Source organism: Harpia harpyja, chromosome 4, assembly GCF_026419915.1.
Source record: "Harpia harpyja isolate bHarHar1 chromosome 4, bHarHar1 primary haplotype, whole genome shotgun sequence".
Lineage (NCBI taxonomy): Eukaryota > Metazoa > Chordata > Aves > Accipitriformes > Accipitridae > Harpia > Harpia harpyja.
This window is the reverse complement of record NC_068943.1, coordinates 80,716,315-80,728,973: the sequence shown is the minus strand read 5'-3', so window position 1 is coordinate 80,728,973 and position 12,659 is coordinate 80,716,315. Positions and strand designations below refer to the sequence as shown.

Here is a 12,659-nt window from a genome sequence, read left to right as displayed (position 1 = left end):
TTGGCTGTTGCATGCTGGACTGCCTTATAGGTGCCGTACATCTTGGGAGTATAGAGACATTGCTGGGAATGTTTCACCAGACTAACCATGGTTCCAGCTTCCTCCATTCTTCCTGTCCCACTGTCCATCCCTGCCACACTTCCAACTATCTTGTCCAAAGGCAGGATTTTAAGGTTGCTACAGTAAACTGCTCTTCCGAGGTGCAGTTCTTCCTGCCCTGACTGGTGGGAGGCCATCACAGTTAGATGAGAAAGCTGAAAGAAGGTGAAATTAATCCCATGGTTAAATTAGTGTTCAAACTCACACATGGGCTGGATAGGGGAAGCTGCACACATGAGGGGCAGTTCACTGTCTGTATGTGAACAATAGCCATGTTAAAATAATTGAAGAGATTTCCTGCAGTGAACCTCTTAACTTAAAGTTGATTTCTTTTCCCCATGTACCTGCTCCAAATTCTTCTTTATTCTTTCTGGATGTCAGTGCCTGCAAAACTTTAATTTGCAGGAGCCAGCTTGCTGTCAGAGATAAGCGTCATGTTATTTGCATCGTATATCCTGCCTGCTCTAAGGAGCCTCCTCCGCTGGAAGTGCTAGAATGAACTTATGACAAATACAAGGAATGAAAGTCTCTCTCAAATGCACTTTCTGGCATGACTTAAATTAGCTGAAATTGCTGATGTTTTGCCTTTTTCAGATGCGTGTCAGTGTCCATAGACTTTTATTTCAAACAATGGAAAATTATTGAGTTAAATGTTGCCAGAACAACAAATCTGGGAGACGCTAAGTGTACGTTAGGTGAAGGTTACTGCAATATATCTAGGTCCTGCAGTACATGTGTTGTAAAGGCAGAAACGCACAGCCTCTAACCTTGGCCAGTCTCATGAAACTGAAGGATACCACCATTTCAAATGCCATAATTCCGCCTGGAACTTTTTGCTTTCATATTATGTTTAATGTGGATGGGCTGAACATTTCCAGTGAAAGAAAGGTTTAAAGACAGGTCATTTCACTTGAACAAAAATGTTTCCTTAAAGACAAAGAAGTTCTTTGCCTGCTGGTGGATTCTCCCATATTTGTGTCAGTAGCTCTGCTCTGGACTAAAACTACATTTAGAATAAGTGACACTTTCCTGTTGAAGAGAATCAGAGCTCTTCAGCAACTTCACATCTCTGCAGCCAGAACTCTGTAACTGACAGAAGTCTTGGTTATTAAACATGGAGCTGATAACGCCGTCTTACGCATCTGAAAGCTGTGGTTAACCTAAATGTACAAGTCTGTGCGGTCAGTGTCTATACGTAGGTTTGTCACGCCGTTCATTTATATAACTGGTGGAATCCAGGACGTGAATCCCCCCCATCTTTCTTCTGAAGCAAGTTCTAAAGCGGGCCAGATGCATTGTGCCCTCCAGTGGCTGTCTCCCACTCTGAGTGGTGGCCGAGGGAGCCAAGGTGTGATCCACACGCTTCCCTGCATCTTCCTCTTTATAGCTGGCGAGGTACGGTAAGAGCCAACCAGAGGTATGTGGTCTGCAGATAGAAAACGCACTGTGAAAAGCTGATAAATACCTTGAAAGAATTTATTAGATGTCGAGGTAGCAGCTTGTCTAGAAGTAAAGATTCAGTGTCCCCTCTCTTATTGAAACCAGTGCTAATTTCAAACTTCTCTGTTGTAACCGCTGTTGAATAAACATTGACAGTATCTGAAAATGTACAGGCTAGTTCCTGCTTTTGTATGTCTCGTTAGCATCCGTGCTTGGTGGCTAGATTTGCAGTGCACCTTGGTGTGAATGTCGGCATTGTGGCTCTTAGCTCTGTAATCCCCAGTTCCAGATGTGGGGTTCACTTGCCTTTTCAGCGTATTGGAGACACTTCAGGCACATAGGGTACCCCCAGGCTCACTCTATCATCCATTTTGATTCCTAATCTGAGTGAGCTGTGGGGAAGTGCTGAATGTGCAGGTGTCTGAAGCACTGTCTCTTGTCCCACTAATGCAGAACTTGGGGTTACGGAGCTGTACTTGGGTGCCTTTCTGAAATGGGGGTTCAGAGCATGAAGCCACCTGCTGCAGTAAGACGCTGCACTAGGACTGGAACCCTCTGGTCTTTTTTCATGTTAAAAACATGCCATTTCAGCCAATTCTGTCTACAGCATAATGGTAGCATGGTTGCGTAGAAAGAAGAGCTACGATGGTAAACCTTGGATTGATTGCATGCACAATTGACAGCCTCTAGATTAAGTGATTCACCGGTAATCCTTCATTTTCTTCCCATGTTTCCCAGCTAAACAAATTGAACTGTCTAAATCTCTCACTTTTAGGCATCTTCCCCATTCTTCAGCTGGTTTTGAGACTAATATATTCACTCTCTGATGTTTAAGCAACTTCTGAAGGATGCAGACACAGGCATTGAGTGCTGTCTTGCTAACAAGGAGGTAAGATCACCCTCCTTGCTCCTGTTTGCACGTGACACAACTAAGGGTTGCATTAATCATCTCTGCTGTATCACCAGCTCTTGTTGAGATGCTCATCCATTAGGACTCTCACTCCCTTCCCTATTAACTGATATCCAGAGTAACTGCTCTCTCCTTTAAAAAAAAGACTGCTATTCTTTTTCTTAGCTGCATGTCTTTGCATTAAGCTTGGTTAAAGCGGTGGTTTTGTTTCAGTGGACTCAGCCTCTCGAGCAATCTGTTTTTCTGCATCTCTGATAACTCTCATCTTTGTCAGCCTGCAAACTTCTGTGCCATTTGCAGATTTTGTCAGCAGCCATTTTCAGGTTGAATTTGGGGAAGATACAGCCTAATTGCCAGGCCTGTTCCTGGTCTTTGCAGAACTTGCTGTAATTACATGCAATTGATCTTGGTTCTAATGTGGGAATCATTTGTCAAGACCTTTGTTACTTTTGATCCACTTAATATGGTCTTTTTTAATATTCTCTTGTGCTATTTTTTCCTCACACTGTCATGAAGTAATAAATCAAATGTCCTACACAGCCCATCCACATTATGTCTGTGCTGTTGCCTTTTCAGTGTAACATTGAATTTCATCCGAAGGGGGATTACATTTATATCCTTTAATTCTGTATTGATTGCATCCCCTCAAATTTCATTATTTTGCTTGTGAACAACTCTGTAGTTATGTGGAAGTTGAATAGTTGCAAATACTAGTTTTCTTCCAGTTTCCTGGAATTTCTCCAGGTTAAGAATAAATCACTTTTAAGATCAGAGTGTCAGAGATTTGTCCAATTCTAGTTTTAGGATCTTTCAGCAAATGTTGTTCTGATGTAAGCATTTCTATTAATAATGTTTGACAAACTAATATTCGACATTGTCAGAGGACTGAAAGATGTCGTATCCCCTGTGCTGGAACAACGTCAAACAGTTCTTCCTGGGCTTGATATTTTACTAGTTTCACTCCTTAGAGCTCCAGGTGGGCCTGTAATGTCGCTAGGTTTTGTTCATTGTAATACTTAATAGTGTTGCCAGCCGTGAGTTTCCACTAATGTTTTTTTTTACTGTTAGAATTGCAGATTTATATTGATTCTATCTAGTACCTCTTCTAAAATTTTTGACAGATAAATTTTTTTAACTAGATTTTCCATCTACTCTCCCAAACCCCACTACAAAATACATACTAAAGTCTTTTCTGGCCTTGAAAGTGAGATTTTTAGCCTCCCTAAGGGACTGAACCCAAATCCATAGAATAGTTTGAGCATCAGGTTAGAAGTTAGATGTTCTTTACATCAAAGCCTGTCTCTAGGCTAGACCTGCAGGTTAGCACTGGTCAGGTCACTCAGGTTGTCTTGCCTTTAAATCAAAGGTAAGAGCACTTGCTTGCTTCTCAGGTTTGGGCTGGGTGATTCATTTCTCACTCAAGACAGCTGGCATTGCCCCATGGAGAGAGCTGTTTCTCTCCATGGGCTATGGTTGAGGCCAGGATTGCTAGCTCAGGCTTCAACAGGGCTACCTCTGTGCAGCTAAAATAAATCTTACTGTTAGTGGTGGGATGTAGCCAACAGTGCCCATAAAATTTCACGGGAGCTTAGCTTTCGATCCACTGTGTTTTGGAGACTTCAGCCTCAAGTGTAAATGTTTTTATTAACATTTGAAATACATAGCAGCCATGTCTTTCACTTCTACTCGAGAGTAGCTTTGGGAGCACATTTTGTTTGTGAAATGGCAGTTAACTGCTACTTTTTTTTGTAGCAGACTTCTCAAAAGCCTGTGGAGGAGACGTAGGATCTTCAAGCAAATTCTGGCAGCTGGAGTTTCCCGGTAACAGGTGATGCTACAAACATGGTTGCGTGTTGGTTGTAAAATTCTAGAGTTTTCTGACTCTTTTGGTTGAATGTTTGCAGCGTTCAGGCTCAAGCTGATAAACTCATAAATATTTGGGGGTTTTGTTTGTTTTTTAGATAAAATTACTTGACCACCATGAGTTGGAGTTTTCTGACCCGTCTGTTAGAGGAGATCCACAATCACTCAACCTTTGTTGGCAAAATCTGGCTGACAGCGTTGATTGTATTTCGGATTGTCCTAACTGCTGTGGGAGGAGAATCCATTTATTACGATGAACAAAGCAAGTTTGTGTGCAACACAGAGCAGCCTGGCTGCGAGAATGTTTGTTACGATGCTTTCGCTCCTCTTTCGCACGTGAGGTTTTGGGTCTTTCAGATCATTCTTGTTGCCACTCCATCTGTGATGTACTTAGGCTATGCAATTCATAAAATTGCCCGGATGGTGGAACACAGCGAAGCTGACAGAAGAATCAGAAGCAAAAGCTTTTCTATGCGCTGGAAACAACACCGTGGCTTAGAGGAAACTGAGGAGGACCATGAGGAAGACCCGATGATGTACCCAGAAATAGAGCTGGAAAGCGAACGGGAGAATAAAGAGCAGCAGGCCGCTGCCAAAGCTAAGCATGATGGCAGGCGGCGAATCCGTGAAGATGGACTCATGAAAATTTATGTCCTGCAGCTTCTGGCGAGGACTACGTTTGAAATTGGCTTTCTCGTCGGTCAGTATTTTTTGTATGGCTTTGAGGTCAGCCCCATATTTGTGTGCAGCAGGAAGCCATGCCCACACAAGATAGATTGCTTCATTTCAAGGCCAACCGAAAAGACCATTTTCCTGCTAATAATGTACGGGGTGAGCTGCATGTGTTTACTTTTGAATGTCTGGGAGATGCTCCATTTGGGATTTGGCACAATCCGGGACACGTTGAACAACAAGAGAAAAGAGCTGGAAGACTCTGGTACTTACAACTACCCTTTTACTTGGAATACGCCATCTGCTCCTCCTGGCTATAACATTGCCGTCAAGCCAGAGCAAATCCAATATACTGAACTGTCCAATGCCAAAATGGCCTACAAACAGAACAAAGCCAATATAGCTCAGGAACAGCAGTATGGAAGCAACGAAGAAAACATTCCTGCCGACCTGGAAAATCTGCAGAGGGAAATTAAAGTGGCTCAGGAGCGCCTGGACCTCGCGATCCAGGCTTACAACAACCAAAACAATCCCGGCAGTTCCAGAGAGAAGAAATCCAAAGCAGGCTCAAACAAAAGCAGTGCCAGTAGCAAGTCAGGAGAAGGAAAGAACTCTGTCTGGATTTAATGTTGGCTGAGTTTATATATTGTGTTTTTTCTCCTAGTTTATCATAACCAGCAACCCCTTGAATAATGGCTTCCATTAAGTAAATATTTGACTGCTTATTTTCAGGGATACCGTTGGCTAGTGATTCAACCTCTCAGAAAGGCTTTATACGCATATTCTAGGATTATAGAACTTTATTCTTCTGTCTTCCAAGTCAGGAGACAAATAGATATATTTAAACCATTCTCATTGAACGGTTTATGCTGTATGTACAGTATTGTAGTACATTTATTATGCACAATTTTTTGTATTTGTACACTGGATCTCTGACGTTACACTTTTTTATATTAATGAGGAGAAAGCAATGGGTAGCTGTTAGCATTTTGCTAGTTTTATTACCGTGGTCTGCAGTTTGTTGTTGTTCTTCCTTGTTTTAAACGTAAAACTTTCTATGCTGCGTTTCAAAAGTGCCTTGCACATGCAGACAGCACAGAGGAGTCTCCGGTTATCCAGGCAGCCCACGGGTGCCAGTCACTGAGCAGCAAGCAGTGAAAGATTTGGAAAACATCTGTTAATGGTGCTCTTGATTCTGTCCTTTACAAAAATGATGCGCTACTTATAAAATGGAAGTGTCATACTATAGCTACTATGTACTACAGTTTTTTTCGCCCTGTGGAAAATTACAGCAAAAATGTACATGTGTGAGAGTACTTGTGTTCAGAGTAAGAGTGCCAGCCGTAACGCAGAGAGGGCTCAGACCTCCCTGCAAGCTTTATGCAACAGGAGGCAAGAGAGACTTCAAACTCCTGTAAAACATCAAAAAAAAAGTAAATAGAAATTACTGGATTCAGTAATCCCACATGTTTATGTGAGATCTATGGAAAGAGATGTTTTTGAGGTCTGTTGTTACATAACGCCCCGCTCCCCAAGGGCATGAGTTGTTACAATACCTTTTGGGTAAGATTTCTGTCTTTTCCAAAGTAATCTGGTTAGATGGAGTCATGGTAATTTTGTTTCTCCGTGCATTACACTCAAGGAATAACATTTCTCTCCCCCCAGCCAGGACACATGAGCTGTCTGTAAGAGTTTTTACAAAGCCCTTTCCGAATATCAATGATACTGCCTTATTCCAGACCCCTCTTCCTTCCATTATGTCCGAGGAATTTAGTTCAGACAGAGCAATGTGTATAATTTAGATTTCTGCTTGAGAGACCAGTCAGATTTGGCATTCTGTGGTTTTGGCACTAAACTTGAATTTATAATTAGAAAACAGAGAATGCGGTACTTACTGCCTTTGGCGGTGTCTTTTTGGCAAGGATGTGCATTAATGTTTGAGAGATGCCGATAAATGTGTATGCTTTTTGCTACTATTTATATTGTATTCAGGACCTTGCTCCGCTCCCTTTAGTTAGGTTTTTGTGCATTTTAATATATTTTGGGGGCCTGTTTCAAGCGGGACTGTTCTGTTTTGAGGCTACCTCAGTCCTTAGTGCCCTCGTTACAGCCTGGTCAGGAACAGGATTGAGAAGAAAGGCTCTGTGGAGGACACAGGTGAACCCGTACTCCATTGTTGTCCCGCAGAACATCTAAGCATAGGCTTTATGTTAAATTTAAACTAAGGGGATACAAGCACATGCTTGCAGTTATCCTCTACCCAAGCACTTGCTGAAAATAAGTATTTTGCTGAATTGTTTTCAGTCTGTTTTCACTCTGGGACACCAGGCAGTCCAGGCATAGATCCCAGCTGTCTCTCAGCTCTGCATTAGAGAGGCAGAAGTGCACCCAGAGCCAATGCAACCCTCTGCGTGAGGTCAGCGAGAGCTTTTCCTCTTCACCTCCAGCAGAGACGTTGGGAAGCGAACTTGCTTTCTGGCTTCTTGTTTAGCACTAACTCCTGGCCGCTGCTCCGGGAAAGGAGCAACCTCTGAATTTTATGCAGAAAAGTTTCAGGGTGATGTCTTTAAGTGAGTATAAGTAAGTAACACAGTAAGTACATAGCAGTTTTTAAAAGCCTGAGTGGACTTGAGGGCAGGGACAGCTAGCCAGTGAGATGGGACTAGCTGTGTGGGGTGAGAGGGAGTTTATTAATAGTGCTTCCTCTAATCAAACAGGAGTCTGAAGAGAAGCACGCTGCCTGAAGATGGGCAGAGAGGCTTTGCCAGCAGAAAGCTGGGAGTGTGATGGAGAAGCTGGGTGGAAAACATGTCTGAAAGTACCAGGGAAATACATTTGGAGCCTGGAGATAAACGCCAATGCCTGGCTACAATCCACTCATTATCCCCAACACTGGGGTTGTTCTTTTCAGCTTCCCAAAAGGGTTACGTTGCTCTTAACCCCTTGTGGTGGTTTCGGAACAGCCTTTCACCAGCCGAATGGCAAGAAGTGAAAATCGTTTCCTCTTGCTGCTCTCTATGCAAACTGCAGCAGTTTCTTATTAATGGCTTAAAATAAAATTGGTTCATGACAGCTGCTTCACCCATTGTTTGTATTAGCCCTTTCCCAATTAATGTTCTAAACCGTTACCTGCTTAAAGCTACTGTCTCAGGTCAGTCCTGTGAGCTTTTGTCCACACCAGTAAATACTCCCATTAGTGAGCAGAGTGTATAGAATATTCCAATCCCAGCACTGAATTCATACCGAAAATGCAAAGTAATGAAGCTGTTTCTGTTACTGTTTTTTTGTTTTCATTTTAATTGTGTATGAAGTGCACATTTTCTTTGAAACTGAGTGTTTGTTATTAGTAGAGGATGTCTGTTAAAGCTCTAAATGTTCATGTCTGTGACTGTATTCAGTTTCAAAGTATCTGTTTTGATTTTTCCTTTTGAAGAAATGATACATGCATTACTTTAAAATGCTCTCTTACTTTGGCTTAATGTAGGCCATTCTGAAATAAACGTTCAGAAGAGACTTTTGGACAAAAAATACTGAACATAACTTGGGTTTGTCCTGTCATTCTCTGGTTTTGGATGCAGTTTGGAAAAAAAAAAAATCTATTAAATCCAGTGGATTACTCCAGTCTGAGTGATATGGCTTCTTTTTTCCAGCAATAGAATATCTTCCAAATATGTGAGCGAGGGAGAGGGGTATTTTGATGATTTGTCTTAGAGCCACAACTTGGAATTTTTATATATTTGACCTTGTTTAGTGTAATAAAAGAGTCGGTTAGAAACTAACTGTGCCTTTCTGCATGTGAATTGCTCTTCAGTGACAAGAACAGTTGCATTAAAAAAAGAAAAATCTAGAAACTTTGCAAGTCAGACCTTGAGAAGGGTACCACTTATGAAAACATGAAAATCTGCATTTGTGCATATGAATGAGCATGCTGATATTGTCCAGTGAACTGTGCAGCATTAGCTGGCCTAATTTAGCTGCAATTTTTGAAGGAACATACAGGAGCTGGCTGCCCAGCTCCTTTTAAAAATTGCAGCTGAATGCCCGTCTGTTTTGCCATCACAAAAGATGGCTTTGGTAAGTGTCCCATGCTTTCCCCTCTCTGCAAGTTTGACCTCAGAATTGGAAGTGTGTCTAAGGAGGTATTAAGTGGTGTGTCGTGCCGTGCTGCTGCGAGAAATCTAGAAGTGAGATGGATTTGGTGGTGTGGGCTTGGAATAAAAAGCTGTTTGTTCAGAGTTAAAGAAAAAAGCAGCCATATAGATGAGGACAGCGCTGCGCCTGCTTCCAGAACACATTGTGTCCCCAGCCTCAGCGAGGACTGTAATGGCAGAAGTCGGTGATGGTGACCGAGGCAGGATCCAGCAGTGATAATTGTGCATGTTTTTGAAACCATCAGGTTACCTCAGCATCCCGCAGTCTCCACAGACTCGGAAATGCCCGCGGAGCGGGGAACAGCCCAGACGCAGCCACCACCTCCGTGCCCAGGCAGGGTAATGCTGGCTTGAGCCGTGCGGCAGGGGTTCAAGTGCACGGATAACTGAGGAGGTACAGCAGGGCCTGGGCTCCTGCTGCGTCGCCTCTGCTGCTCCAGAAGGACACTTAACCTCGCCGTTATCTTTAAGCATGTGATTATCTCTGTATGAGTCAATGCAGCCAGCTACAGGCATCCAGCTAAGCATGTGCTTAAGTGTTTTAAAGTGTAGAAGCCTTCATTTAACAACAAATTTGCAGCAAGACATTCTGAAATGCTTCAGGCGTTTAACCATAACTGAAAAAGGAGGGTATGGTTGCAGCGCTCTTTGCTTGTGATACGTTTCTTGGGAACTCGTCTAATAGAAGCCATCATGTGATGGCTGTGTTTGATCTTGTGCTCAGAAAGAGGCCGGGAGCAGAAAACCCCAAGGTCAAAGCTGGGATTGTACGCAGTCACCCCAGGCTTGCTTCAGTTGCTCCGTGCAGATGCACAGTGCTGTTTGAGACGCCCCTGGGTGTTTTGCGTGGCCTCCAGCTGCTGTTCCGAGAGGGCGCATCTCCCAGGGGTCCTGTGTCACATCTGCCAGCCCTGCGCGGATGCCTTGGGTGCTCGAGGGCCTCTCCGACAGCACCACGCGCCTGATCCCAGACGTGATCCCAGCTGATCCTTTGTGTCGCTGGGCAGCCCAGCTGACAGCTCCACCTCGTTTTCCTCTGCTATAAAGGGAGGATAACGCTGTTTATTTCATACCGGGTATTGCAAGTATAAATTAGATCCTCTCTGTGGAGTAATTTTCCTGTTGGAAGCATAGGTTAGCGGTTTAATGTTGTTAGCATTAAGTGTTCCTGCCTATAGTTTAGCCACAATCTTGTAGCGACTACGCTGTTCTTGTAGCTTCATTTGTTAATAAATCAAGAATTCCTGATACCAGGCACATAACTTCCCAGCTACGAGGGTACTTTCAGAATGAGCTCTTTATTGAGATGCGCACGGTTGCTCTTGGGGCGTTTATGGTGTGCCTAATTCCTGTGAATTAGATATGCTATGCTTTGCACATTGTGCAGTTACTGTGAAACAGTTCCTGAAAGACACATCTCTTTGCGCGAGTTAAATTATGGTTTGCTGTTAACGGTGTAACTAGATGTAACCCACCTTTCTACAGCAGCATTGAAAGGAGCTCGGGGGCTTCCGCTACTTCAGGGCTTGCCATTCATTTTCTCTGTATCAGAGGAGACTTCAAATATCAGTTCATCATTGCTTGGATAATGACATTTTGTTTTCTACAGCATGACATTATCGTCGTCGTGTAAATTCCATGTTGATAGCTGGGGAAAAATGCCTTAGAAGGGGGATTTAAAGGCATGTGATTGATGCTCCTTGGTGCTATGGACTAGTTTCTGTACAGTTCAGATTTTGCTGTCCTCTTCCTTTTTATTTTTTTTATTGAGCGGGATATTCTGGTTACTCTTTGACAAAGGACATGTCGCCTGTTTGTGGACCCGAGCCTGCAGCTTCCCCAGGAGCAGAACTGAGGCCCCTGCGGCTGCATCCAAATGCAGCGTCACGCCCCAGGAGTTTTACACATGACCCTTGTTCAGGGCTGTGACTTCTGCTGTCTCGTGGCCTGGATTTCCTCTGTGTGGAAGCGAAGTCTGTCCGAGCAGAAGCACGAGCTGCGCACCTGCTTCCTCCTTAGAGACGGCCACCGCGTGTGCCTGAGCCCAAGTGCAGGCGGGTGTCTGAGTTTGCGGCTTAGGGCGATGCAGACCTCTGTAGCGTCTGTAATAGGCTTTGCCAGGAGATTAGTCTTGGTATTCAGATGGAAGTTAGGCAATCTCTGGCCATGAATGAAATTTCTTAAGTCAGCAAACAAGTGGTGATATATTTTAGTGTTGTTGTGAGTATTGGAAAGCATCATGCCAACTTCTCAGCTTTCATCTTGCCCTTGTTTAAAGACATATTGTGACTTAAGTGAGGTTTTTTTTCCCCTCTGAGTATTTCTTACCCTAGAAAATCAATAATCCCATTTATGAATGTTTGCCAGGCTTTTTATATCTTTTTCCATAAACTTGAAATCACCTGAAAATCCACTATCAGAAAACTTTTTTAAAAGTCCATTCTGTTCGGAAAATGTTTTTGGTAACACATTGATATTAGCAGGTGTCGGTATGTACATGTGCATCAGTAGTTTTGGAGCTATCTCATCATCTTTGGCTCTTATTCCCCCTTTTTGTGCAGGGAAGAAGGTGAGGAGATTTGACCCATGATACCTGAATGTGATGACTCCAAGCTCTGAAACAAAACTTGCTTCTTGCTCTCTCACTTTATATTGCTGATCGCAATATTTCATTTTTTCCTCTGAAGCTAATATTACAGTCTTGAGTGATTCGTTGCTGCATATATTCTTATGTCATATACAAAAAAAAATGAAGACTTAATGCACTGTAGAGCTCCTTTGCTTGTTTGCGTTATATCCTTTGAGTGTTCGCATTAATTGGAATTACACCAGAGACCACAGTAAGTCCCACTGGTGTGTAGTGGTGAAAAATGCTGCAAAAATATGAAGTTACAAAGTTTGTGGGTTGTCTGTGGTTTTTAATGGATGGAAGAGACACCCTGAAAGCGCCGTACCCGCTGCTCGGGTCAGCTTCATCCGGAGTACCTGCCTGGAGGAGGACGAGGAGCACTGGGACAGGAATCAACTTTCCTGGAGCTGGCTCAGCAAAGCACCACATTTCATTAATTGGTTCCAGCGCTAATTGAAGGCTGGTGGTCTGTTCGCAGGTATGTTGGATGTTTTATAGACTCTACAGCCTCCGTAAGAGGTCCGGCCCTTTGGAAGGAGCTGGTTTCTGTTGAGCTGAGAGTGACCCTCTAGCCCAGACAGAGCCCTTTATCTGACATGTAAAGCATGAATCAGAAAATGTGGCTGATTAGTCAACCGTATTTGGTAATAAACTTGTTAACATTTCAAAAGGTCTTTGAGGGAGCTCTTGAAAAGTCAGTTTGATTACATCAGCTGCATGCTGAATTTCTACAGGCTTGTAGCTGGAACGCGCTCACTGTGAGAGATGAAGACATAGGTTCCCTGGGAGTATATTTTCCATATTCTCCATGAGAAAATAGATAACAGCTCATATCAACACATGCCACTGTAAATGCTCTTAAAATGAGGTGGAGAGACATGGAAATGTGCAGTGA

General features: G+C 43.2%; 1 protein-coding gene across 18 annotated transcripts in view; it reads left to right on the top strand.

The window, feature by feature from the left end:
* The window catches only part of GJC1 (gap junction protein gamma 1), a 38,415-nt gene that overhangs the window by 18,191 nt on the left and 7,565 nt on the right, over positions 1-12,659 (top strand). For 7 of the 18 annotated variants that reach the window (XM_052784971.1, XM_052784966.1, XM_052784963.1 and 4 more), the window contains exons 2-4: positions 2,315-2,428; positions 4,202-4,277; positions 4,411-8,605. The exons of 1 other annotated variant lie outside the window; for it this stretch is intronic. In XM_052784971.1, the coding sequence (XP_052640931.1) occupies positions 4,430-5,611 (1,182 nt within the window). In that variant the 5' untranslated portion in view covers positions 2,315-2,428; positions 4,202-4,277; positions 4,411-4,429 and the 3' untranslated portion in view covers positions 5,612-8,605. Of the gene's footprint in view, positions 1-2,314; positions 2,429-4,201; positions 4,278-4,410; positions 8,606-12,659 lie in introns of those variants that run through there. 10 more of the 18 variants (XM_052784980.1, XM_052784977.1, XM_052784969.1 and 7 more) reach the window with 4 other exon arrangements.